A 27,865-nucleotide genomic window follows, 5' to 3' on the forward strand; every position below is an offset into this window, starting at 1 on the left:
TCATATTCAAACTTTATTCATATGAAGGGTTCAGTTCTGAGACGTCTGCGTTCAGACAACTTATATTTACATCAGACTGTTTCTCTACAAAAATACAAATTTAAGAAAAACACACCCATGAGCAAACAGAACTGTACAAACATCAAACCGGTTCAACACAAAGAGCAGCAGCTTCGCCTGTAACAGTCTGACAACAGGTGGTGCTGTGGAGCCCTGAACACTGAGCAGGTGAAGCTGAGTCCAGGTGAGACTCTTAGTGTTATTATTAAAATATGTAGAAATGTTTTCATGAACCAGGTTCTGATCATTTTCTTCGAGCAGTGACTGAATATTTCCTCCTGACGTGGAGTCAGTGACCTGACACAAACATCGTGGATGAGTTTAGTCTTTTAGGGATAAATGTGTCATTTCTACATTAAAGTTGTGAGTGAAAAAGTCAAAGTCTCAGAATTCAGTAACATTACACACAAACATCTTGATATTATCCCTCTGTGTTTTATCTGCAGTGATTTCAGTCAAAAATGAAAAAGTTTGAGTTTTTCCAACTTTAAAGAATCAAATATTTTCACTGATGGTTTCAGAATAAAATAATTCAACATTCAAACATGTTTACATCACGTGGTCATTTCACAGTTCAGTCATTTGAAATTCACACATCCAATCAGAGAAACTTTCTCTTTCGACTTGAGTGTGTCACAGCTCTGATGCAGACGATTTATTGATCAGACAAGTATCAGTCATCAGTAATGAAAATGACCCTGAGCTGCAGCGTCATGAAGTAACACGATGATGTCGTAACTTGACGATTCAAATGTCTTGACTTTATTCTCAGACGTGTTCAGAGAACAACACACAACGACACACATCTGCACTCTCAGGTTGCTGCTGCTGAGTCTGCAGAGAGGAGGCTGCTGGGTTTACATTACTGAAGTCTGCACACAGATCTTTGGATATCACAGAGGCACTAAATTATATGAAGACGCTTGATTTGTGTTCAGTGGTCTAACATTTCTTCTAGCAACAATCCTCCTATGTCACTGAAGAGTTGCCGGGCAACAGTTGCCAGTCCAGTTGCTCCGGTTGCGTGTTGCTGCCTTGACAGAGCTGAACAGTTTAAATTCAGAAAAACAAAATAAATAAAAGACAAAGAACGTTACACAATCATCTGTAAACATCAGTCAAATGTTTGAATGGTTGTCAAGGTAACAGCAGGGCTTCTGATTGGCTGTCAGATAGTTTGTAGTTCCTGAGAAACAGAAACAAACAACTCAAACAGCCAGAACCAATCAGAGAGCATTCTCTGCAGTGACATCATCAGTCAGTGTGTGATGTCAGCTGGGCGGGTTTCCTCTCAGCCCCAGAGGAACCAGCCTCGGCATCGGCCTCCAGGCCACGCCTCCCTCCCCCCTCCCCCCTCGCCCACTTCCCCCTGTTGCTGCTGCTCTGTCACTGCTGACAGGGTCCGCCACTTTGAACCCACCCACTTTCATCTGCAGCAGAGGGGGCGGAGCAAGGACACCACCTTTAGTGTTCCCATTGGCCAGTTCTGTCTCAGGTGTGGTCTGCCTCATCTCCACGTGTGTCTGAAGACCCAACTCCTCTGTTTCCATGGTAATGGTGTCGTCGGAGTCCGGGTCTGGCTGCAGGACCCAGGGGCTGTGGGTGTGACCCTGCTCCTTGGCTCCACCCACTGCTGGATCAGTCTCAGGCAAAACTCCTTCTGTTGTCGCCATGGAGACAGTCTGCCGGTTGAGGAAGACGATCTCGTTCAGGAGGGACGTCAGACCCTCGGTCTCAGCACCCCCTCTGGCCTCTGGACGCAGAGGCCCCCCCACTCTGACCTCAACCCGACAATCAGCACTCAGACCTGGGCACAGAGAAGACGACGCAGCCTGGGTGGAGGTGGACTCAGGTCTGGGGTCAGTCTGGGATGGAGACTGGTCCTGGTCTTTGACCTGCTCTGAGGAGACGTCAGACCCAGCAGAGACCAGCAGAGGAGGAGGAGGGGTGGGCTGGCCTGCAGGGACCTGTTGTTGTTGTTGTGGTTGATGTTGTTGTTGAGTTGGTGGTTGTGGTTGTTGAGTTGATGGTTGTTGTTGTGGTTGTTGAGTTGGTGGTTGTGGTTGTGGTTGTTGAGTTGATGGTTGTTGTTGTGGTTGTTGAGTTGGTGGTTGTGGTTGTGGTTGTTGAGTTGATGGTTGTTGTTGTGGTTGTTGAGTTGGTGGTTGTGGTTGTTGTGTTGATGGTTGTTGTTGTTGAGTTGGTGGTTGTTGTTGTGGTTGATGTTGTGGTTGTTGTTGTTGTGCAGTTGGTGGTTGTGGTTGTTGTTGAGTTGGTGGTTGTTGTGGTTCTTGTTGTGGTTGATGTTGAGTTGGTGGTTGTTGTTGTTGTTGTGCAGTTACCGGTTGAACCAGCTGCAATAGCTTGTTGAAGTTTGAGGCTGTAAACAATAAAACCAGTTCAGGTGAGTCCTTGTTGAACAGCTAGTTATTTAGTTAACAAGTACCAGTTTCGCTAGAGTGAGTTCTCCCAGTGAGTTAGTTTTTTAAGTTAGATACTGACTCATTCATATACTTAGTTAATGAACTGGTTGGTCGGTTATTTAGTTAATAAGTGAGCTGGTAAGTGAGTTAGTTATTCAACACAGTCAAGCAGTGCAGTCAGTTAGTTGGTTACTTATGCAGTCTAGTCAGTTAGTTTGCAAGTCAGTAAGTTATTTAGTCAATGTAGTTGGTTAGTCTGTTAATTAGTAATTTAGGGGGTGAGTTAGACAGTGAAGGTAGTTAGTCTATTACCCAGTAAGTACTTTAGTCAGTTAGTGAGCTGGTTATTGTGTCAGTTAGTTTTGTTAGTTTATCATTGATAACACCGTTACCTATACAGCTGTTCCTGGTCTCTCTCTCTCTCTCTCTCTCTCTCTCTCTCTCTCTCTTTCTCCTCTCTCCTCCCCCCACCCCCCCTTTTTTATCTCCTCCTAAACCCAACCGGTCGAGGCAGACCCCCCCCCACCCTGAGCCCGGTTCTGTTGGAGGTTTCTTCCTGTTAAAGGGAGTTTTTCCTCCCCCCTGTCGCCAAGCGCTGCTCTTTGTGGGAACTGTTGGGTTTTTCTCTGTAACAAAGTAAGGTCTTGACCTGACCCTGTAAAGTGCCTTGAGATAATGTATATTATGATTTGGTGCTATACAAATAAAATTGAATTGAAATTGAATTAGTTTGTTAGTTAGCTGGTAAGTTAGTGAGTCAGTTATGAGTTGTTCTGTTGAAGAGTCATTTATCAGTTAGTCATTTAGTAACTCAGTTAATTTATCAGTTGGTTAATTATTCAGTTAGTTAACTACTTAGTCAAATTAGGTAATAAATTATTTATCTGTGAGGTTTGTTTAGTGAGTTTAGTTAGTTAGTTAGTTACTTGTTAAGTTAGTGATGGTGAGGGGGACAGAGCTGCTGTCGATCTTACCGGTTGGGGGGCAGGGCTGTGAGGTGAGATTGATCTGCTGATTGGTCAGACTGGGGATGTTGAGGGTGACTGAGGCCACGCCTACAGACAGGAAGAAGTCAGGTTAACTTCAAAGTAAAAGCAGGTTGAAGCAGAAAGCAGAGCGACAGTGGTTAGTCAGGACCTGGTGTAGAACTTGTCTGCGGGACCGTCGGTCCCGACATCACTGGGCTCAGGGTCAGGACCTGTTGTCCTGGCAACGCTGCACCAACCAGAGACAGAACGTCAGTCGGTACCAGGGCCTGAAAGGACAGAGCTTCACCTGGACAAACACACACAGGTGTTCAACACAACAACGACAGGACGTCCACAGTTACATTCATCATTTAGTCTTAACGAGTCGGTCCTGATAGGAGAGAGTAGAAGAGCCGGGACCATAAGGTAGTTCATCACCAGAAAACAACATAGGATAACGGAAAGATAACGAACTGAGCCTTTAAAACCAAACTATATATAATCAATCAATAATCTATCAATATATCTCCATCCTTAAATCTTACCCTCCACAGTGTTGGTGAGCAGAGACAATGGTGGAGCTGGATTTTTACTGCGAGACAGGATGTTAGGGATTGTCCTCGGCCGTTCCCTCACCACACGTGCATTGTGGGATACGGCAGAAGGAGCCAGGACGGACTTTGACACCTGCAGGATCCTCTGAGTCTGGACAGGTGTTCCCATAGTAACAGGCATCATGGATGGGGTGTAAACAGTAGTGGGAGGAGCTTGTGGAGTCTGCTGCTCCAAGTTGGATGATGTGATTATGTCATCACCAGCACTCTCTCCTGTTGGAGGATCAGAGGCCCCACCCCCCACAGGTGGAGGATCAGAAGCCACGTCAGCTGTTGCTGCTGTCAGGTCATTGGCTGCTTGTTGTCTCTCCTTCTCCTCCATCTTCTTCTGTTTGGACGACAGGTACTGCAGCTTCCTCAGGACTCTCTGCTCACTTTTACCTGCAGCCACAAACACACCCACAGGTTACAGCTCCACCTACAGGTTACAGCTCCACCTTCAGGTTACAGCCCCACCCACAGGTAACTGCTCCACCTACAGGTCAGTGTGCAGGTTACAGCTCCACCTACAGGTCAGTGAGCAGTAGGGTTGTGAACGATAAATCGATGCGACCAGATATTCGGTTCAACAAGTGAGAGATACGGCTGCATCGGTAGCAGCCTCCTCAATCGATACGAATTATCAATGAATTCCTAGATGAATCGGTTATAGAGTCATGGATCGGGTATCGCGAGACTTTGAATCGGTTGGCGGCATTACACACGCGCCAGGTCTCTAAAACAACGTGAGAGCAGAGGCTGCCCGCGAAACGCCGTAGCTGCCTAGCTGGTATTAGCATGAGTGATAAACAAGGGACGACACGGAAAATGGAGGAGGTGGAGAACGAAAGCGTCAGCCTGACCGAAGGTGATAATGCACCGAGAAAGATTTCCAACGCGGGGAAACAAAAATCCAAGGTGTGGACCGTTTTGGGGTTTTATAAGAAGGAAGGGAAGCTCGAACAAAGTTTGTTGTTACTACTCTGTGCTACTTTTACCTCTGGAGTTCCCATCCAACGATTCAGCCAGACTTTTTTTTGGTCCATGTCTAAAAATAAATACATTGACATGTGATTTTGTTGTTCTGTGTTTTTTTTTGCCAGTGCCAGTCTTTTACATATTTAAAAAGAAACTATTGTACTGTCATTTTCATAGACTTGGCTTCTTTATTATATAAAATATCTACAACAAATATTAACCATAGAATCGAATCGTATCGTTCTTACACTGTATGGAATCGAGTCGTATCGAATCGGTCTGTAATAAAAGGATATCGTTTTTGAATCGAATCGTAACCTGTGTATCTAGATGCATATTGAATCATTTATCACAGAGAGATGTGCAACCCTAGTGAACAGGTTACAGCTCCACCTACAGGTCAGCATGCAGGTAACTGCATGTGGAGTCCAGTGAGTCACCTAATAAATTCTGTTGATCTTTTATCATCGTTAGTCCAGATGTGATCCAGACCATCTGTTCTGGACTCGTCCTAGTTGTCTTCCGATGAAGCTGCTTCGTCAGGACTTTGATTGACAGGTAGCACTGACCTGGTGACACGTCACTGACCTGGTGACCTCATCATCATCCTGTCATGATGAAGAGCGAGACCCTGAATCTGAAGCCAAACAAGGATCAGCTGACATGTGATCAGCTGACTCCAGCTCAGGCGGTTTCTGTCTTCACACACAGAGGAACCGGTTCTTCTTCTGTGTCTGAGTCTCCCCTGCAGGTTTCTGTCTGATCATGGTCCAGACCTGCAACTGCTCCACCCTCCATCCAGAACCCCCTGTGTTCTCTGACCAGCACTGACAATGATCCCTCAGTGACCAGGTTCTGTTCTCCAGCCCTTCTGATCACAGTCCTGCCCCTGGCCTCCTCTGAGACCTCGGTCAGACCCCGGTCTCCAGGATACAGACACAAACATGGTGGACAGTGTCTCAGTCCTGTGGATCTGTCACTACTCTATGATGTGGTCTGAAGGCCTGAGCTGGGGCCAGACCTGTGGATCTTGCCTTTGGTCCTCATACCTGTTGGTGGAGCGAGGGTGGAGAGGTACTCATCCCTCCTCTTCATCAGCCGCCTCTTCTTCCTCTTCAGATCCGTCTCACTCGTCCTCAGGTCCTGGATGATCTTCACAGCCTGCAGCGCAAACACACCTGTTTGATCATCGTTAACTAACTAGTTAACCTAACTACTTGTCAACTAGACAGTGATCAGTCCAGAGGAGGGGGAAGAAGTATAACAGGTGAATGAAGGGAAGGTGAGGAAGATCAGTGTAATCAGCTGACCTGGTTCAGGGTGGAGATCTTGGAGGTCTTGTTGTTGCTCAGCCCCACCTCCCTCCTCAGACCGTCAAACAGCTGCAGCATCTTCACTCGACGCCTCCTCTCCAACACATTGTGAATGTGTCGCTGCGCACACACAACACACACAACACACATCACCACACTGAGGACGCCACGTCGCTCTGCAGGGACACGACACTCACTGATGGTCACCATGACAACTGAAGAATTTTCAGAACTAAAGACTGATGTTTCCCCTCCTGTCACTGAATCCAGAACCTGGTCCTCTGAACATGTTTCTGTAGCAGTTCATCACATGTTGTTGTTGTTTTCAGGCCAATTAAAGCAGCTGTGATCAGCTGTGATGCCCCCCCCCCCCGCCCCCCAACAGATCCTGTCCTTTCACCAGGGTGAAAATGTGGCCCCACCCTCTCCCCAGATGATGTTCACCTGTCTGAATGAAGCAGCTGCTGAGCTGGGTGATCCATGCAGTAAGGAACAAGCCAGCTGATGATGTCATGTGTCTCAGCTGCAGCTCACCTGTAGTTAAACTAGACTTAGGTACAAACGCTGACGTACTCTCACGTGGTTGCTCGTCTTCTTCTCCTCCTCGCCGGACGACTCCTCTTCGAAGTCGGATGAGTTCTCCGTCTCTCCGCTCGACGACCCGACCAGGTCCACCTCCTCCGTCGACTGCATCTCCGGGGAAACGAAGTCCACCTCGTCGTCCACACAAATGATGTCCAGGTCCACCAGAGCACAGGCCAGCTCGGGCTCTGAGGGAGGATGTGGTAGGGGCACGGGTTTGACCTCTGACCCTGAAGGAGGAAGTGGGGGCTGTGGGGCTCTAAGAGTCTTCTCCCTGGGGGTTTGAGGTGAAGCAGGTTCCTGAGGGACCACAACCCCACCAGGATCCACAGGAACCGCAGACACCGTCACTGTTTTGACCCCGAGCTCTGCCCCCTGACCCATGGAGGGCTTGAGGGAGATGAGGTTCACTGGAGTTTTGGGGGAGTGGGGTTGAGGGTGGAGAAGGGTGAAGGAGCCCGCTGTCTTTGGCACCTTGGAGGGGGGGTGGGAGGGAAGTTTAGGACAGGCGATGATGATGGGTTCCTTGGTGGAGGTGGTGGGAAGGATTTTAAAGGTGCACGCTCCCTTCTGAGACAGGAAACCAGTGCAAGGGGAGAGGGGGGAGGCAAGGGGGGGCACAGAGAAGGACTTGAGGCCAGACAGGGTGGTGGGGGATGGGGAGGAGGGGGAGGAGGAGGAGGAGGGGGAGGGGGAGGGGATGATTACTGTGGAGGTGGTGACTGAGGTCTGTGGAAGTGTTTGACTGACAGTGACGGTGGGAGTCTGAAGTGAGGGAGGGGGGGCGACTGAGGGGGCAGAGCCACCTGGAGGGGGGAGGAGACAGAGAAGAGGAGGGGGAGGAGTCAGAAACATGGTGGTGAGCTGTGACGTCTCAGAAACCAAAATAAAACTTTGTCACTGACGGTTCAGTGAAGAACACCTGATGGTTCCAGTTCTGACATCACAGCTGGTCAGTGATGTCACCTCTGATGTTCTACAGATTGACTGATTGATTGATCAATCGATATTGCTAACACCCTCAGCTGCTGGTCTGTATACGAGCTGCATCCTGAGGATGAGTGTGATGAAGCTTCATCCTGATCATGCAGTTTAGGCTGTGGTTTAACTTCCTGTCAGGTGACTAATGATTGATCAGCTGATCAGTGCAGCTCCGCCACACAAACTGAGTTTAAACCAATACCTGCAGTTCTGCAGCCGTCTCTGATTGGTCGCTCACACTCACCTGTCTGGACAGGTGGCTTTGGGTTGATTGGTCTCAGCTGGCTGATGGGAATCAGCTGGACCAGTTTACCGTCTGGTCTACGGTAGTACTGGACACCTGACGCCGTCTGAACCAGCTGCAGGACCATCCTCTGGCCCGTGGAGGGGGGGGGTGGGGGTCGCGGAGCCAGACCCAACACGGGGAACTTCACAGGAGGACCCGGGACCTGAATCAACATTGGAGAGCCTTCAGGAGCCGCCAAGCCCAGGGCCGGGTTCCCAGGTTGAACCACCGACCTGCTCACCTGAGAGTCTGGAACACAGGAACATGGTTCACCTACAGAATTTACAGCAGTGGTTCAAAGTGAGGGCCGGGACCCCAGCAGGGGTCACAGGATCCATCTGAGAGGGTCTGAAGAGCACCATCAGTCAGCTGTGTTACCAACCCCTGATGACAAGAAACAGAAACACCTGAACCAGTTCCCTGTGGCTCAGTCACTGAAACACACCTGAGCAGGTAAATCTGTGTTCCTTCACTGACCTTCAAGAAAAACTGGATCAGGTAGAGGTCAGTGTCAGTCCTCACCTGTGGCTGAGGGCGGCAGCCTGAGGAGTGTGACTGCCGGCGGCGGTCTGGGTGGGGTAGTGGTGGGAGCGGCAGTCGAGAAGACAGTTGGGGGGGTCAGTCCTGGACTCTGGGTCCGAGGAGGTCCAGAGGAGGATGAGGAGGATGAAGAAGAACCTTGTGGCTTCCTGTTGGACCCCACCCGGCCGGTCAGGTAAGCTGCCAGGCGGTTTGCGGGATGGAGCGCCCCCATCTTCCCCAGCTGGATCTTAGCCAGAGGATACAGCTTCCCGTTCACCTGTAAGGACACAAGGCGGAGTCACTGAACCTGAACCTGGACCTGGACCTGGTTTTAAAGCAGTCCAGAATCTTCAGAAGCCCTGCAGTCAGTTCTTACCTGGACCAGATGGTCGGTGCCTCCTGGCTGTTTCCTATTGGCTGAGAGGAATCCGGCAGGTGAGATTCCTGTCAGGAAGGGCAGCGCCATGTTCACCATCTTCTTTTGTATCTTCTTCTTCTTCTCTGTCTTCATTTTCCCTCCACTCCTCTCCCTCCCATCATCCACCTGCTGAAGTGTTGAACCCTCCTCCTCTTGGATATCACCTTCCTCCACCTCCCGCTGCCAATCCTCCAGAGGCTCCGCCTCCTCCATGGCCTCCCGTGGCCTGTCTTCAGGAGGCAGAGCCTCTCTTTCCACCTGTTTCATGTGGTTCTACAGAGAGACACAAGACACGTTCAATACTCAGCACAAAATTCCTACAGTGGCTTCACAATAAAATATAAAAAATGATCAGGCTTTTACTGTGAAGCAGCTGCAGGAAGTGCTGAGGTTAGAACACAGATGTATCTTTAAACTGAACTGAAACAAAACAGAACAGTGAATTGATTATTGATTATTTTCTGATCAGAGGGAAAGTTGTGTCGAGCTTGTTGCCGACCTCTGGTTTCTTCTTTCTCTGGTCTCCTTGTGGTTGTGGTTTTGGGGCTGCTGGTTTCTCCAGCTCCAGTCTGGGACTGGAGATGTGGATTCTGTACTGGATGCAGCGGTCGCCGCCACTCTCCTCCACGGTCTGGCTGATGGGACTGATGAGATACTTCCTGATCCAGAACGGACCGTCCAGTCGGTCATGAGCCATCGCCTCGCATAGCTTCTTCAACACGTGGTTTCGGTCGGCGTCGCTCGCCCACTTACACTCCGCCAAGATGATGAGACGCTTTGACGGCTTTGGCGTCGGCTCTGAGGGAGGACTGGGAGGGCGGTGGGGGGGCGGCGGCCGAGCTGGTTCACCTGCTCAGGGAAAATACAAAACTCTTCAACCACAAACACTTTGAGCTTCAGAAGGTTCCTGGTCACTGTCAACAGGTGCATGTACCTGCATCATCAGCTGTTTCACATCATGTGATTCAAATGCAACTGACGTCACTCAGCCAATGGGACGGTCAGAAGCAGAGCGACAATCAGCTGATTGTGTTGTTTTATAGTTAATATCAGATCAATCACCGACAATAATTAATTTAATTTACTGACCTGATTAAACACGAGCAGACTTTTTACCTGTGGAGGTGTGTTCTACCTTATCAGACACAGTAAACCACCAACCTGCTCCACCTCCCTACACCAGGTCAGCCACTGAGACCTGGACTCACAGGTACAGATTACCGACCAGGTCTGAGACCAGAGTCCACAACAAAGGGACGGTCAATATCTGACACAAAACCAGGACAGACTAAAAACCTGCTCTTCAGGGATCGATGGAGGTGGTGTCATAAACCTACCTGGAGGTGGACTGGAGGGTCTGGTCTTTGCAGTCTTCAGTGTCAGGTCTCTGTGTTTCAGAGACTTCAGCCGGTCACCTTTAGGCTTCACATCTTTAGTCGCCTCCTGGAGGAGAAGTGTCAGACTGTCAGAGTGTGTGTGTGTGTGTGGTGCTCCTCAGGGATTAGCACTGGGACCACTTCAGAGTCAACATGCTGCTACTGAGTCATCAAGGAACACAACGTCAACGACCACACACACAAATCTGTAATGTCTGGTTCTACACCCTGTGTTTAAAACAACAACCTGAAGTTTTATCTTTTAGTCTGTATTAACCTGCTGCAGGTGACGACGTCAGTGACACACTCCGGTCAACAACAGTGCTTCAGATCCAACAGCTCAAGTTTCACTTCTCAGTTACATTTAAAGCAAACGTGACAAAGGTTGAAGCTGAAGTTCAGCTCGGCCTTGATGCTGCCATAGAAACCAACAAAACGTTGTTTCCTGGTGTGGCCTCACTCTTACCTGTTGTTTCTGGCGCCTCCTCTTTCCTTGGTAACCTCTGACCCTGGCACAGCTGCTGTTATTCTCTCTGCTCTCCTGGAAAGAAACACACACACACACACACACACACACACACACACACACACACACACACACACACACACACACACACACACACACAGTGATCAAACAGTCGACTCAGCTGCCTGGACAGTTGGGGGGGGGTCTTAGAGTCAGGTCTTACAGTGGAGGGGGGCACAGAGGCTGCTTCAGGGATGTGGATCGGATCTGGATCTGAGTCTCTTCTGTCCCTCTTCCACAGAATCCGGACCCGCTCGGCAGGCTGGGAAACACTGTCCGCCTCCTTCAGAACTACGAGTCAAATAAGACAAGAAGTTACAGGTGAGAGCGTCTGCAGACACATTCAGGTACAAACAAGGTGAGAAAGTGAAGCTCCTCCCATTGTATAATAACAATAACAACAACTGCCCCTTGACTCTGGAACTCACCTGTAATGTTGACTCTCTTCCTACCTTCAAATTCCATCTCCTCAAACCTAACCCTAACACCGTTACCTACACAGCTGTTCCTGGTCTCTCTCTCTCTCTCTCTTTTCTCCTCTCTCCTCCCCCCACCCCCCTTTTTTATCTCATCCTAAACCCAACCGGTTGAGGTTGAGGCTTCTGTTGGAGGTTTCTTCCTGTTAAAGCGCTGCTCTTTGTGGGAACTGTTGGGTTTTTCTCTGTAACAAAGTAAGGTCTTGACCTGACCCTGTAAAGAGCCTTGAGATCATTATGATGTTTGATTATGATTTGGCGCTATACAAATAAAATTGAATTAACTGTTTAACTCCAACACTGATGTTCAATACAGTCACATTTATTTTATGAATCATATTTACTCTCATTTATTTTGTACTTGTATAAAAGCACTTTAAATACTACAGTACCCATGATCCTCCAGTCTCCACCCAGAGCTGTGACATTCAGTCAGAATGAACTGAGCCTCTCTGTTGGTGCACTTACTGTAAGCCATCTTCATCCTCCTCCTTCTCCTCCTCCTCCTCTTGGCATTTTCGTGTTGGGAGGGGCTGGAGTCGGACCCGTCCAGGTTCTTGAGGAGGACCACCTTCTGTTTGAGGCAGCTGCAGCCGAACATGCAGTGAGGCCGGCCACAGTGGCTGATCCTGGAGCAGTGGGACAGACTGGAGCAGACGCAGCCCAGCCTGCAGAACTCATTCAGACAGGGGGGGGCTCGTCTCCGGATCAGCTGGATGGGAGCGGTGGGGTTCTCACTGACAAAACCCTGGGGGAGGGGACGGACCACAGTGAACCAGTCAGTGACAACCCCTGGACTGTGACAGGTGCAGAAAGTCTTTGTTAATCTCCATGATCCTGAGTGAATTGTAAAGCTGCACTGACTGACACTGAGACCACAGCTCTGACACCTCATCACCTGCATGTTAACACCTGACCAGGTGTGACAGAACCTCCACCTCCACCAACCCGTCAGGTTGTGGTTCACATGACATTTGAAGTGAAGTGTTTTAAAATTATGATGTCACAGTGAAGTTGACCTTTGATCTTTGGGACATGAAATGTTTATACTACAAGACATTTGTGTTCAACTGTGTCATAATTAGTTTATGTGTGAAGGAGTTTGGCCAAAAACATGTTTTGTGAGGTCACAGTGACCTTTGACCACCAGATTCTAATCAGTTCATCCTTGAGTCTAAATTAATGTTTGTGCCAAATCTGAAGAAGTTCCCTCCTAACGAGAACGAGACCACCTGAAGACCCTTCAGCCAACGGCTGTCACTGATGAGGAGACATAGAAACGGTTGCCACGGTAAGCTGAAATGACTGTTGGTCTGACAGCACATTTACATTTTATGGACCGAACTGCTCAGAGTGACTCAACAAGATGCAGAAAACGTATCAATAACCAACTGGTCAGCCTGAGAAACTGCAGGTGATGATGTTCCGACATGTTGGTCACAGCTGAAACCAGCTGGTTATTAAATCATAATGATTCAGCCGTGGTCAGGACACGGTGATTCACACTGATGAGTCACAGCTTCGTTAAAGGTGACTGGTCATTAAAGGGTTAACAGATCTGCTGAGTTCTCAGTCATGTTGAGTTTACTGTCAACTGACTGAAACCAGAGGAGTCAGCTGACTAAATATTGATCAATCAGTGATGAATTAATGACCAATCACTGATCAATCGCTGATGAACCATGACCGGCTCTAGCCAATAACCAAGTGACAGACTCTGTGGTTTGTTGTGGTCTTGATCAGAATCGGGTTCTGATCTTATTGCTGGTTTAATAATCAGGTCATGTGACCTCTCTGCAGGTCACGTGGACCTCCTACCATCAGTGTGAAGAGCGACGTCAGGGCGATGGCGGCTCTCTCTTCGGTGATGCTGGTCCTGGGCTGGCCCTCCCACACCACCCCATCCTCCAGGTCTTTCTGCCTCAGTATAGCTCGGGTCATCACAGGTCCGCTGTCCTTGTGGGTCTCATTGCCCTGATCAGCTCCAGTCCCCAGCTCAGAGTCTGACTCCAGAGGAGCCAGGTCCTCTGAGATATCCAGCATTTGGCCCAAGGACCTGGGGGGGCTGAGAGTTTGGGACGAGGTCTTGGGTTTGAGTTTCCTTCTCCTCTTGAAGGTGGTGTTCGGAGGGGAGACAGTTAAGGGTTCTGTGTGGTCAAATCGGACCTTGAGCTGGTTTCTCCTGGACTTATGAGGTTCAGTGATGGGTGCTCTTTGCTTTGATGGGGGGGGTACTGCTGGGGTCAGGACTGCAGGGTGCTTAGTGACCAGGTTTGGTTCAGCTGGTCCTGGCTCAGGTGTTAAAACTGGTGCAGCTGCAGGTTCTGGTCTGAGTCTGGTCTGTTTAAGACCTCTCTGTTTCCTCTCTGCTTTCCGGGAGGTCTTCATCTCTTTGAGGGAGAGTTTGGGTCTCTTGGAGGGGGGGATGAATCCAGATATGAGGTCTGAGGTGGGGGAGCTGACACTGTGTTTCTTCAGGACACTGTCCAGGGTCCGGACGTAGCTGGTGCTCCTGGTGGGGAGCTTGTAGACCACCGGCTCCACCAGGGGCTGAGCAAAGCTGGCAGCTCGCTCATCGATCAGCTTCCCCTCGTTCTCCAGGTACTCGTCCAACATATCGCTGCAGAAAGCCGACAGGTTCTTCTTGGGGAGGTCTGAACTGGGACCAGCTGCAGGACAGAAAACAGAACAAGTGAGACAAGATTTATTGTGACAGGTTATTGAGGAGCTGACCACCCCTGGACCTGGTCTCTGATGGTCTGGACACAATGAAGTTAGACTCATTGACTGCTGACAGTAGGTGGACCAACACTTCTCGTTACTTTGTGTTTGAAGTTTTACTAATGAAAGAAGATGAAACTAGAGTTTGTTCCTCGTGGTTGTTCACCTGCAGTCCCCTCCTGTTCAATCTTTACTGAACTCAGTCGTTAAACCTCCTCAGTGAACCTGGACCTGAAACCTGATCAGACCTGCTCCGTGTTCAGGAGGAGGTCTGGACCAGTCTTCTTCTAGAGCAGCTTCAGCTCAGACACAGTCTGATGTCTGGTCTCAGTCCACAGGTCTGACTGGACCACTCCAGAAGGTGGATTTACTCTGATGTTCAGGGTCATCAGCAGCTCCTCCTGATCTTCAGCAGGTGGACAGACACCCTGACCTGGTCCTGAAGAGACCTGGATAAATAGGGATGCCCCAGATCATCAGCCAATGATCATGATTGGCTGATTTTTATTAAAAATATGTGACCAATAGATCAGCATTAATGCTTCTAGTCACCAATCACCTGAAACCGATCTCCTGTGGTTAATACTCTGGTGTCTGCTGCTGAGAGAAGCTGTGCGTGTGTAGCCCCTCCCCCCACATGACAGACCACCAAAACAAAACAAACTGTCGGCCTGTCTACTTCACTTCAATCTCTGCAGTATGAAAAATGATAAACCACGATGTGGATCTGTCCAGGTCCAGATCCTGCTGGTCCTCCACCTGCTCCACCTGTCATCTGTGGAAGGAGGTTTTCTGTTTACACCTCAGACAGAGCTGCAGGTTCTTCATCAGCTCAGCACATTGAGCTGTTGGAGTCTCTCAGCTGGACTTAGCCCTCTTCTAGACCTGAACCACCTCCATCTAGAGACAGTCCGTCTGTGGACTGATGAAGATCTGAACTCATCATCATCAGCTCTTCTTCATCCTCAGTCTCTGAGGTCTTCGTTGTGAGCAGGTAAATCCAGATGTTCACTGACTGTTACAAACAGAAATGATATCACAACCCTCTGGTCACAGCTGGTCCTGGTGCAGCACGATGAGATGACGTCGTCGTTGTTAGTCAGTCACATTATTTAACACTTAGCAGATTATCACAGCACAAACAACAAGACCAAAGCAGAGCAAAATGAACCTGGTCCACATCACATCACATGATCACCTTCAGGTGTGGCGGATGACGGAGTAGGCGGAGCCTCTGACGGAGTGAATTTATCTCTCCAACCTTTGATCTGAGTCACATCTGTGGTTTTTCCTGTTCTGGACACAAACGCTGCTGAAGCACCTGAAACAAAGAGGAGACAACTCAACGATGACACACCTGTTCCTACGATACACAGACAGGAGTCAGCACTAACTGATCCAGACAGCCTCCTTTCTCTTCCTCCCCTCAGTATTCAGTAATTAATCATGAAACCATGTGAGGTTTATTTATTGAGCTCTGTGAACGACAGTGTGAGGCTGAAACTCACACCAGAAATCTGCTGACCGTTTCCAGACTGAACCATATCAGCCACCACATCAGAGACCAGCTGATTAAGTGATTAATCAACAGAACTCACAGATGAACAGGTGATGACAATAACTGTGAAATGTCGTCATGAAAGATCGGATAATAAAACTGACACAAGAATGACCCAGTATTGAGTCTGGTCCTCTCCAGTGACAGTAGTAAGTCCTTGATCTGATCAGAGAGCTCAGCTGTCAGAGAAGGACCTGTAGCTTCATGTGAACCTAACTCAGGTCAGTATGAAGGTACGAACCCTGAGACGGAGGAAGCTCCTGGGTCAATGGCTCCAGACAGACTCCAGGAGGGGGGATGGGCAGACAGACTCCCAGGTACTGCAGGTCTATGGCCAGAGTCGAGTCCAGCAGGTTCATCTTCAGTCCCACTGAGTTTCACAGGACAACAACACACGAGCCGCCATCAGTTTTTGTCTGTATAAAATAATTTTTCCCACAATAATAATCAGCCTGTAGCAGCTCTACACATGGTGCTGATCACCAGCAGCTGAATCAAAAGTGATCAGTTAAATCAACTGTGATCAGCAGTGATCAGCTCAATCCGCTGTGATCAGCTCCTGTCTGCTGTGTACCATGATGTCTCTGTTTCACTGTGATACTGAAGGAAACTTAAAAACAGGAGGATTCTCAGTGAAGTGCTGCAGCCTCTGTTTCTCTGGAGCTTTATTCTGGAGGGACATCAGAGATGATGATATTCTCAGGAAGTGTTGTCACACCGACAGGTCAACATGTGGTTCAGGTCTGACTCAATCAGGACTCTGACCAGGACCTTGTTTGACTCTCATCACCTAACACAGTATCTTAGCCCCCCTTCAGCTCTCTGGCGCCCCCCCAAGGAGGCTTCAGTCTTTGTCCCGTTTAATGTCCATGTTGTTAAAACTTATCTTTTGAACGTGTGGGCTGATACGAACCTTCCTGCAGCACAGGGTGAATGACCTGTTTGTGTTTCATCAGCTTCAAGTCTCTCAAGAGAATCTTCTCACAGGCAGAGATCCTTTGGTCCTGACTCTCTGCTGGACATCAACACATTTTAATTAAACACATCATTGTTTGCTGTGATCAAGACACACCTGAGCTTGTTGGAACATCCAAGATGTGGTTAGTCTAGGACAGAACAATGAATGCAGGGGGAAAACATTTAGCCAGTACAGACTTAAGAGCTAGCATAATCAGTGTTACAGGTAGTTAATGTTATGGCAGCTATGAACAGTTTTATCTTGTGTAATGGTTTCTGTCTGTAGCATAATAGCCAGGAGATAAGCCCCAATCCTGTTAACTAAGCATTAGTCTCTAGGACATGTTAGCTGCCAGGTCCTGTTTGCGTTTAGCTTTTCGTTAACTCAGAGTTTAGCCTTTGATCTCTGTCAGGATCAGATTTAGGTACTTGTTAATGTAAAAATGATATAAGTCACCTAAACCCACTGATTACAGGCTGGACCAGTGATGAGTTTATTAGCTAACATGGTACAATATGTAATGCTAGCTGTTGGTTGACAGATTTGTTTTTTCCGCTGTTGATAGAGCTGGGCTGGCAGTTTCCCTGCTTCCAGTTTTTATTGCTAAGCTAGGCTAACCATATCCCTGACATCTCTGTACTAACCACTACAGTGTAAACATGGTCCGACTGTAATAACAAAATAATTATGTTACCATTCTCAGGTGTGTCAGCAGGTTGTGTCATGTGACTTTCAGGAGTCGTCTGAGGTTGTGTGAGCGTTCCCTCAGAGGAGTCTGGAATGTGAAGTTTGAGGGCCTCCTGAAATATGAGGTTTGGATTTTAGTTGCCTGTATAGAAGTTATACTGAGTAAGACACAATGTTATGAACAGTCTACAGTCCTGCTACTGCTACAGTAGAGACTGTAAAGTTCACCACACCTGTTTGGTCCCTGAACCTTTCCTCTTGGCCCCCCTTTGCACAGAAAATCTGAGTCTTGTCTTTAGTAGCATCAGAGCAATCAGTTCTTTTTCGCTCTAAATTCAAGTTCCCTTCATTTAAAAATACAGAAAACGCTGACATCCTGGGAAACGGATTGTGCTACAGACTGATCTTTGGGATATGATAACAACTTAAGTTGTACCTTTGATGTGAACGAGATGAATAACTGCTCCTCCACTTCCTCCAGGTTGGGCTGCATGCTCGTGTAAGTGGAGTCATCAATCTTCTGATCCATCTTCACCTGGCCAAGCTTTCGCTGCCAGGACTTCTTCTTGCGTTTGAAGGGTTTATTAGCTGAAAATGGTTGCACTTGCTGAGAAGGCTCCTGTGCATTTGTTTCTACTGTGGTAGGAGGTGGGCAGGTAACAGCCACTGCCTCTGTGTTTGAAAACTCCACCCCCATCCCCAGGTCGTCATCCGTAGAGAAAAAGTGTACGAGGTCAGCGATTGAAGGTGTGGGTGATAATCCGTCTCCATCTAATGAAGAAAAGGTTGGAGACAGTGGCAACTGGAGGGGGGAAAGTTCTGCAGGGAAGGGCAGTGACTGTTCATTCTCTTGAAATGATGGAGGAGGACCAGGGGGAGGTGTGGATGTGGAAGTGTCAAGAGTCTGTGGTTCAGGGTGGGAGGGAGTTGGGGAAGGCAACAAAGGTGATGAGATAGACCCTAAGGGAAGTGTCTGTGATGTGGTCTGAAATGTTGTGAACGAAGCATCTATGTATGACTGAGGTAGAGGTAACACTGTATGCCATTTAAATACAGATGTGGCAGAGTCCAGACTTTGTGGTAACCCTTCAGAAGGTAGTGCTTTTGGAGTCGGTTCAGAAGTAGTGGAGTCGAGCTCTATAGCCAACGAGGTGGGCATGGGAGGTAAAGGTTCTGGAGAACATGCAGGTGACAAAGGCTCAAAGCCAAAAGAACAACACTCTGGGTCGGGAAGCAAACAATGAGACTTTATGCTAGGGCAGTCGGAAAGTAGTGTGGAAGACTCAGTGATGGTTGGTGTTTGTGGTGAGTTCAGGGCAGGTAACACTGTGTCAAGGGGGGGTGACAACATGGGAGATGAAGAAGAGGTAGCAAGAGGTGAGGAAATGGTGGATGTAGATGTCCCAAGGGTACAAGATGACTGATCTGAGTTGGGTAACACTGGAGGACCTTCTAGTACTGCTGGGTCTGAGCTTGAGCTTTCAGCAACCGAAATGGGGACCAAGCGATCATCAGTTATTGGTCCCTTCAGCTCTGGAGTAGCAACAGCGTCTGGACACAATGGACTGGAAGGCTGAAGGGCTGTGTCAACTGCTTGTCCAGTGACATTCAACACCATTTCTCCTGGATGAACTTCTGCAGTATGTCTGGAGGCCTGGTTGTTAGATTTTGTGAAATCTCCAGTGAGATTCTTCGGGGAACCATCTGCATTGCTGGCATGACCAGAAGGTAGACATGTAGAAGCTGCAGCAGAACTCTGTGATCCAGATAGAGATTCGGACGGGAGTGCTGGGGTAGGAGAGTCCAGCTTGCCTTTGGCCTTTTTAGATTTTGTTGAATGCTGCTTCAAAAAAAGAGCGAGGGCTGGCAGAGGTAGAGGTGCTGGTCGTTTATGCTGCTTCACATTCACCTCTGATGGAGCTTCGGGTTTAAGTTGGTGGTCTGAGTCCACAGAGGAGCTCTGGGACACCACTGGAGCAGCAGCTACATTACTGACCTCAGGACAATCTGCCCCAACACTGTCCTGTAAGTCCAGTGAATTTAAAAGTTGCTTGTCATCCTTAATTTTTCTCTTTGTTAAAAGAGTTTCACCTTTCTTTGCAGGTGATGTTTCACTGTGTGTTTTGACAGATATACTATCTTTCTTGCGAACATCTCTGTTTCCTCTCAAAGCTGTGGTTTTAGTGTTTGTTAGCTCAGTTCTGTGGGATGTGCTGTTATTGATGCCCATCTGCTCCAGGTTACATCGCTGCAGTGAAACGTGAGCCTCCCGAATAAGTTCAGAAAATAACTTCTGAGCTGGACGTGAACTGCTGCTGAAGGAAATCAGAAAATAAAGGACATCATATTAGTGACGTCAGTATATTTAAACATGTGACTGGTTATATACTGTACAACTTAACTCTGACATTCTTGCTGCAGTATTGGTAAACTCTGGATGAATGTCAGCATTGACTGGTGGTGCAATTTTACACCCACATTAGCCAGTCACAGCCAAGCTTCATGCATCAGGGGTAATGTTTGATGTCTCAAGTTATGTACCAGCCCCCATTCACACATAAGGTCTTTAACACTACAGGCACGACAGGTTGCCATTCACTGTAAGCAGAACCTCTAAAAATATCTTACCACCTCCCCTTACAATTCATTTAAGCATGACCTTCAGAATGCAGTTTTAAAATGAAAACGTATTAGTGTGGACATGAGAAAGGTTCAACTTTATGCAAATGTGCGGGAGCAACAACCCTGACACAACCATTCACATTGTTATAGTAAACAGCTTCTCTATTTAATATGACATAACCTCAGCAAGCTGGAAAAGAAAAAGAAACATCATTTGGTAAATGAACAACTTTGTTCTGCGCTAGTATCATGGCAACAAGAAAAATAACAGTCCAATCAGAGTGCAATATGTTGACATGCTCAATCCTAAATCCACAAGCATACATTCAGTTTGTGTTAGGGTGTTAGCAAGTATATGCAAAGGTACCTTTCTAGTGCAAAATCTTACAGATAACTGGTGAGACATTTATCTAGAAGGTTTAACATGCACGTAGGTGAAGGGTAATGGAAGCACAAGACATGCAGCTAACAAAACACCATCAGGTTATAAAGTTCACAGCCATGAAACAATATTTTAATGTATTCTGGAAAATGCAGATGGCCATTTATAAGAAGTTTATCTTCATCCTTGTACTCTTGATGTTTGGTACAAAGAATTTGAAGAGCACATCATCTTCTCTACCAAAGTGGAAGTCTTACCACAAACTTTCCCCGGGAACCTTGGCAGCTGACTGATCTATGTTTGTAGTGGAGTTTTTCTGGAGGTCATCTGACACCGAAGGTTTTGAGTCTGCTGCTTTTGAGCCTCTGGGTTTATGATTTGCGAGCAGAGACTTCAAGCTCTTCTTCACAGGATGTTGCTCGTTGGTGGTTGTAACTCCGTCTTTGAGTGAGTCTTTGCCAGAGTTCAATTTCAGCTTCAGTCCCCATGAACTGGACACATCCTCCTTCAGTCCTTTAGCAAATGGGTTGTAGGCAACTTTGAGCTGAGCAAACTGTGAGTTCTGATAAGCAGTGACTGCCATAAACTCAGTCTGGGGGAAAGTGAATGTTACAACACCAGGACCATTTAGCTTTATGTCTTTAGCAGCTCTGTCAGTTTGGACTACATGCAAACGTGGCAAGTAGTGGTGCATTGGATGCAGGATGGTGTTCCCCTCGTGGTCTGAGACGTTGTTTGTGAGCTTCAGTTTATAAAAGGACACTGGATTCTGCATCCAGTGTTGACCAGCTGATGGCGACTCTGGATGAGTGAATGGTTGACTCTTTACATGACATTCTGCTTTCCCAGCAACTTGCCAGCTCTTGCCAGTCCACTTGTAACGACTGTTGTCTAAAGGTTGAATGTCCATGATCAAAGAGTACTTCCTAGATGGCTGCAAGCCAGAGATGCGAAAGCGGCAGTAGGGGAACATCCTGCTGCCTTGTTTAGTCAGAATCATCTCTGTTTTGCATCTGAAGAACTCGTTCCACATGCTGTTGTTGTCCAGTGTCACTCTGATTCCTTTGCAGCTGCTATCAGGTGGCAGGTTGTTTGAATGAGGGTCTGAACTGGTGGGACGTTTCAAAGCAGGAAGTCCACAAGAAGTCCTGATGGCTTCCTTTGATGGGCACATGTTGGGTTTACCCATTTTGTCTGCCTCTTCATTGGTTACACTGGTGCTTTGTTCCATCCCGCCTTTGCTTGCCTCCCCTGGTTTAGGAACAAGAAAGCATGTGGGTGGATGGTCGGCTGCAGGTGGTGCTGCAGTGGTGGTTGCCCCTTCGTGATGGAACACCATGCTTTTCTGCTTCTTCTTAGAAGCCATGAACAGGTCCCAGGCATCTAAAGGACTGGACGATCCTGCTTTTTGTACATCTGTACGATGGTTCAAGACAGCATCCTGAAAAACAAAAGTGATAAACCTTTGTTAGCTATATGTCATTGAGCAAGTCACAAAGGAAAAACTGAGGCAGGGCCAAAATGTGTCACTGTCAGTTTGGTATGGGAAAAGGATCTTAACCGTGGAATCCGATTTTAAATGTTCAGTACACAGACGGATTTTTTAGTTTTGCATGAAAGAGAAACCTTACTCATGCTGCCACTGTAGCTACACCAAAGCTTCATACTAGAGGGGGGTGATCAGACCATCTTATATCGTGGACATTGAAGAACCGCCAACTCTACTGACAACCTCTGATGCTGTCTTTTTAGTCCCAACACAGTTTCCTAATGAACTGAAAATATTTTACTATTTCTAATGGATAAAACTTTGTTTCACTGTAGAGTTGTGAGCAGAGCAATGATTCGCTGAACCCCTCCATACCACTCTCATCCGCACACACACACAGAGAAGCACAGTGACAACAGACCCGTCTTTTTTGACTGTCGGACTTAGAGCTGACCACTTGTGGTTGGATCACTGAAGACTCATGGGCCCTGTTCAGAGCTGATATTAACATCCATCCTGAGTGATCCAATCACAAGTGGCCAGCTCTAACAACGTCTGTTCACACCCACTTTAAAATGAGTCTCCACATGTGTCACCAATGACCACTTGCGATCGAATCTCACTTCCCTGCTTCATATGCAAATAAACAGGTATGCTGTGTTGTGTTCAGCCAATCAGACAGACAAGTCTGTTGTCAATGCACCTCTGTATATGTGTGCATGTATGTGTGAGAGAGAAATGAGGGGTTGAGCGAATCAATGCGCTGATCACAGCTCTATTTCTAGAAAATCAGGGTTTGTCCATTAGAAATAGTAGAATATTTTTGGTTCATTATAATACTGTGTTGGACTCATTGGACTGTGTCAGAGGATGTCAGTAGAGGAGGCGGTCCTTCAGTGTAGTCCAGGACACATTTGTGTTCACTAGGCTAAAAGAATGTGGCCACATGTCCAGACCACCTCCAGATGTGGTCTGAGTGATTGGATTGCGTCCTTAATGTGTCCTCAGTGAGTTTACACCTGAACTCCGAGGTGACCACTTGTGATCGGATCACTCAGGATGGATGTTAATACCAGGTCGGAGCAGGGATAATGTGGACAGGGCCAGATGTAGGACTACTGAGGTGTCTTGCCAAAGTCAGCCAGGATTTGATCGACTGATATTCTACTGGCTAACCCAAAGTAGACTTTATAACCTGTTCAGACTCAGAAGCTGTAACTTTACTGGCTTAATTTTACTGTTGGTGTAGTTTCTGGAACTCAAGCATCTTCTTGTGATGCAAATTCATTTATTCATTCAATTGAAGTCATTTAGCATCATTCTGCTCACATTGCGCACACACTGTTGAACAAGTGACTTGTTCCTTCATTAACATGAACACGAACACACACGCAGACAGTCCTCCTGCACCAAATACTCAACACAGGACCAAAGGTGGATTATTCCGATGCTGAAACTAGTTCTTGCTGTTGTTTGGTAGAAACTACAGTGTCCAGCTGTTTGAGTAAGTTACTGAGCTTGTTTGTGAAATCAAACTATATCTGAGGCGATTTAAAGTCGAGTCGAAGCTGAGAGCCTGCGGCAGGGTAGGGAGGGGACCAACACATTGCTGGTTTGGATCTGCATGTGGGATTTGTTGATGGGTAAAAAGACAGACTGGCTCACAGCAGAGAAAACAGAAACCTTTAGCTAGCAAACTTAGAATCACTACCTGCCCAGTGCTGTAGGCTTGTGATTCAACACTCGCCAATTCGTCTCCATTTTAAAAATGAATGCTGTTAGTTAGCTAACAGTTTTGTTGTTTAGCTAGCTGCTGTTCTGAACCACCAGCCCATCCAGTGGCTTATCTCAGCATAACGCCACAGTCATGACCTACAAAAACACAACCAAAGAGACAAACAGCCACAAAGACATAAAACCACCACCAACAAATACAAAATCACCACTGACTCGAAAGCTGCATTGTTTTACATCTGTTTCAGTGTGTGTGTCCTGATGGGGTGGGGGGCCTTTCACTTGTCTATGTCCTGGGCCCATTGTTTGATGAACTGTCCATGTCCGGACCCAGATAAGCTGCACAATCCGTGCTCAGACCGGCTCCGTGAGTCTCCGGCTGTCTGCAGCAGACATGTTCAGGAGCTTGGTGCATGTCTTGTTAAATATCTAGTTTGAGGGGACTGAATTCAGACCTTTAAATACCTGTACTCCCCCTGTTTATTTAATATATCTGGATGCATCAGCCGGTCTGCACGCTGCCATTACCGAGCAGCGTGTAAACTGGACCTCAGAGCCACATGAGCCTGGCCGACACCGGTCTCCGACCAAGCACCGGGCCCGTCGGCCTGGTTTCTGCTGCAGAGAGCGGAGCTAGCTAACAGCAGCAGGCCGGAGGCGGAGCAGTAATGGCTTCCAGTGACCCCCCCGTCGGGCCGTCCGCACCATGTGCTCCGAGGACGCACCGGGCTGTTACCTTCGTGCGCGGACACGCCGAGCGTTTCCCCGGTGAACATGAATCCGACGTCCCCGTCCGTGTCCCGGCGGCACCGGGCTCCTCACCGACTCCGCGGGTCCGACCGAGGAGGGAAAACAGCACGCGGTGTCCTTCGCTGTCACGTCATCGTCTCCGTCTTGCTCGCTACTGCGCAGCCTCAGACGCCATTTTGCTGCCGCCACCTGTTTTGAAAGTCGTGCCGGAGCTTGAGCACCGACACCGGAGCGACGTGCTGCCTGTTGTCTGCGGGAGGCGAGCCGCGGGGTGGCCGTGCGGGGTGGCCGTGCGGGGTCCTCTGTGGGTCGACTCTACCCGCTGGGCCGTTTACCGGCGGGTTTAAACCGCCTGGGTGCCGGGGCGGCCGCCATGACGGACGCAGACCCGGTCTCTAACCGGGACATGGCTGAGTGACGCTGGCGGGAACATGTCCACACGCGACATGGAGACGGTCTCCGCAGCGGCGTCGTTAACGGAAGAGTTTAACCCGTGATCGGCCCGACTGGTTTCAGGATGAGGGCGGGAGAAACGTCGCTCCGTCTCTTTGTTACGTCTTCGGTTCGGTCATCGCGGTAACCGGTGTTCGTGTTTCTCAAAATAGACTCGTTCGGGTCCAGTGTGTTTATGTCGCATTTAGATTCTCGTGTTTCAGCCGCCATGTTTGTTCTCGTCTCAGACCCCGTGGTGTCTCCACCAGGCTGAGCCCGGGAGGACGCGCCGGTGTCGGGCTGTAACGCTCGGATCCGCCGGTGGCCGCAGTCTCCGTCAGCCTGCTGGTTCATGTGGTCACGGTCCGGTCCCGGCGGAGGCCCGGTGTTCAAGCGGAGGGAGGGGGGTCCCAGACCGGCAGACACACGGGACCCGTCACTGCGGTAAACGGGGACCCGGTTCCCGCCTGTGAACACAGCACGAACCAGCAGGACTGACTCATGGTGACCACAGGTGGAAGTACATTTACTCAAGTACTGCACTAAAGTACACATTCAAGGTACTCCTACTGTGCTTTAGTACTCGGTCAGAGGTACATGTTACTGCCCTCACCTGGCAGCTTCACAACACACAAAGAGCTTATGAAATATTAAGTCTTGTCATGAGTTAAACTGGAAAAATGAATTAGTAACCACTTTGACAATTCTTTGTCATTTATCAGGCAAAATATTTTTGCAATTTATTTTGAAGCTCTGGTTAAAACAAACACTGTGGAGGAGCCGATTCAGGCTCCAGAGGCTCCTTATCTGGATCAACTCAACCGAACTATTAGGAAGTTGAGGTTATTGAGGTGACTTCAGCTTAGTTTTTTATTCTAGTCATGTGACCATATTGTTTACATTTCACCTTGTTGAATGTCACTTTATGATGTCACTGTAACTGAACTTACCTGCAGGTTCAGTTTCTTCTCATCATATTAAGACTTTATTCATGGTTCTGATGAACTTCTGTCTCCTTCACGTGACCGCAAGGTCATAACCAGCTTCATAGTTCAGGTTATCAGGACGATCAAAGTTAGCTTTAGTTAAGGCAAATGAGAAGTTGAGGAGGTAGAGTGCATCCCATAACAGTTTAACTGTAATCATAGTGCCACGGGTTCGAGTCCGACCAGTGGCACTTGCTGCATGTCGTCAGTCCTGCTGGTTCATGTTGTCACGGTTCAGTCACTGTGGAGCTGAAAAGCTCAGTGCACCACAGCAGAGGCCTAGACTACAAAGCAGGTTCAACAGATCCAGGATAACTTTTCATTATCTGGTTTAACTGAACCCAACATTGACCGTCCTGATAACCTGGACTACAAAGCTGGCTCAGTTAACTCTGGTTTACCTGTCCAGGTACGAGCGCGTTCATGTGAAAGAGTTTTTAATTCTATGCAACATCATCAGAACCATGAATAAAGTATAAATATGATGAGAAGAAACTGAACCTGCAGGTAAGTTTAGTTACAGCGACATCATAAAGTGATATTCAACAAGGTGAAATGTAAACAATATGGTCACATGACTAGAATAAAAAAACAAATGAATGATTAAAGTCAGACTGATGATAAACTGTAAATAAGATGAATCATCAAGTTGGTTCTGTCTGATGATGATGATGTGAACGTGATGAAGATCAAACAGTTAAAGTGATGTCAGACTGTTGGTGGAGAGAAGTAGTTGATGTGTGATGAGGTCAGTGAGACTGAAATGTTCATTTCTAATGATGAAGTATTGATCAGTGTGTGGATCATTGATCTGATCAGAGACATCACAGGTTTAGTTTTTATTTCCAGTTCTGCTCAGAGTCTCCTACTGTTATTCTGAGCTGCAGTGATGAAGAGGAGTCACAGCTTCATCACTGTCAGGATCCTGTGGATGAAAGAATCTGTGTCCAGTTCAGATGAAGCTCTAATAGTTCTGATGGAGTTATTTAGTGATAAACTCTCCTCTGTTTGTTAGAAGCTGTTTTAAAACCAGAGTGGACACATGGAAAGACTCCAACAGCAGAACATCCACTGATCCATACAAACATCTGCTGATCTTTATTATTAGACTTTGTTCTCCACTCTTTTGTCCCTGTCAGGATCCTGTAGACATGATGACTGAGGTTTTCCAGGTGTCTGATTGGTCAGTAGTTTTGATCTGATCCAGAGAGGGTTGGGAGTTCAGCATCTGTTACCATGGTGATTTACCCCAGTAACAAGTGAACCACCATGGTAACACTGAAAACCAGAGTTAAGCCTGAAGTTACCTTGATGACCTCAGATCCTGGTTCAGGACAGACCTCCACCAGGTCTCACTGTTCTCAGTTCTCGACAGATGGATCCATCCTGGAAATAATCCTCAGCACAGAAGGTGAAGCTCCGCCTCCGTCTCTGGAATGGAGTTTGTTTCCACGGTAACATGAGTAATGTTTATAATCATCACCTGATCAAGTGATGTTCTGACTTTTGAACTCGTTACTCTGACAGGACACAGCTGCTCGGTCCAGATGTTGTCAGGTTCACGGCTGGAGTTGAATGCCCATGTTATTGCTCAACACTGAATAAGCTGCAGGTCTAGGTTAGCTCCCAGGCTAACAGCTAACTAGTCAGGTGATCCAGGCAACTGTCAGCTGACAGTCTGTTTGTGAACCAGGCCGAGGTGCTCTGACAAACCCCGCTCTGGACGGGACCAGGTCTGCAGGTTTACTCGGTATTGTATCATGGAGCGGTGAGTGTTGACCCAGGTTTGACCCGGATTTGACCCCGACACGACCAAACACCTGTGCAGTCCGGCCTCTGTCGACCAGAGACAGGTGACGGTGAGAGTGACGTCACTACATGTTCCAATCCGTACAGGTTTGAATGTCATGATTTACAGTGGACCAACAACCAGCTGACATCAGCATGTTACTGCAGACTGAGTACTTGAAGTACATTTGGCTGACGATACTTGTGTACTTGTACACAATGAATACTTGAACATTAAACTGATGTAACTGGGTCA

General features: G+C 47.8%; 1 protein-coding gene and 1 long non-coding RNA gene across 5 annotated transcripts; one reads left to right on the forward strand and one right to left on the reverse strand.

Annotated features, from left to right (window-relative positions):
• Positions 1–24,935, reverse strand: mgaa (MAX dimerization protein MGA a). Of its 4 annotated transcripts, none has more exons than XM_071498556.1 (23): positions 24,390–24,935; positions 20,688–21,871; positions 17,863–19,738; positions 17,434–17,539; positions 16,695–16,796; positions 16,023–16,151; positions 15,422–15,544; positions 13,321–14,171; positions 11,971–12,250; positions 11,190–11,317; positions 10,967–11,041; positions 10,462–10,567; positions 9,624–9,973; positions 9,083–9,397; positions 8,707–8,983; positions 8,143–8,433; positions 6,909–7,723; positions 6,333–6,455; positions 6,072–6,183; positions 3,997–4,446; positions 3,621–3,758; positions 3,458–3,538; positions 1–2,440 (listed from the first exon to the last, which is right to left on the reverse strand). In XM_071498556.1, exons 2-23 carry the CDS (start codon positions 21,794–21,796, stop codon positions 1,332–1,334), a joined length of 8,946 nt encoding a protein of 2,981 aa, XP_071354657.1. In that variant the 5' UTR covers positions 21,797–21,871; positions 24,390–24,935; the 3' UTR covers positions 1–1,331. The 4 variants fall into 4 exon arrangements, with proteins under 4 accessions (XP_071354657.1, XP_071354656.1, XP_071354654.1 ...); XM_071498555.1 differs by having other exon boundaries at positions 16,695–16,793; positions 17,863–19,741; XM_071498553.1 differs by having other exon boundaries at positions 17,863–19,741.
• LOC139633161 (uncharacterized) lies at positions 24,936–27,865 on the forward strand. The gene is made up of 2 exons (XR_011693693.1): positions 24,936–24,979; positions 25,084–27,865. It is a non-coding gene; the product is annotated as an uncharacterized lncRNA (long non-coding RNA).

The sequence above is a fragment of the Trachinotus anak genome, unplaced genomic scaffold (genome assembly GCF_046630095.1).
Source record: "Trachinotus anak isolate AG129_WGS33_773 ecotype Australia unplaced genomic scaffold, CSIRO_AGI_Tana_v1 ptg000015l, whole genome shotgun sequence".
Lineage (NCBI taxonomy): Eukaryota > Metazoa > Chordata > Actinopteri > Carangiformes > Carangidae > Trachinotus > Trachinotus anak.

Coding starts and splice junctions, on each gene's coding strand:
- mgaa (XM_071498553.1), bottom strand. CDS start 21,796: ATGGCTTCTAAGAAGAAGCAGAAAAGCATGGTGTTCCATCACGAAGGG. Junction 11,318..11,970: donor GAGGATGAAGATGGCTTACA/GTAAGTGCACCA, acceptor TTTGACTCGTAG/TTCTGAAGGAGGCGGACAGT. Junction 9,974..10,461: donor ACCCTCCAGTCCACCTCCAG/GTAGGTTTATGA, acceptor TTCCCTGAGCAG/GTGAACCAGCTCGGCCGCCG.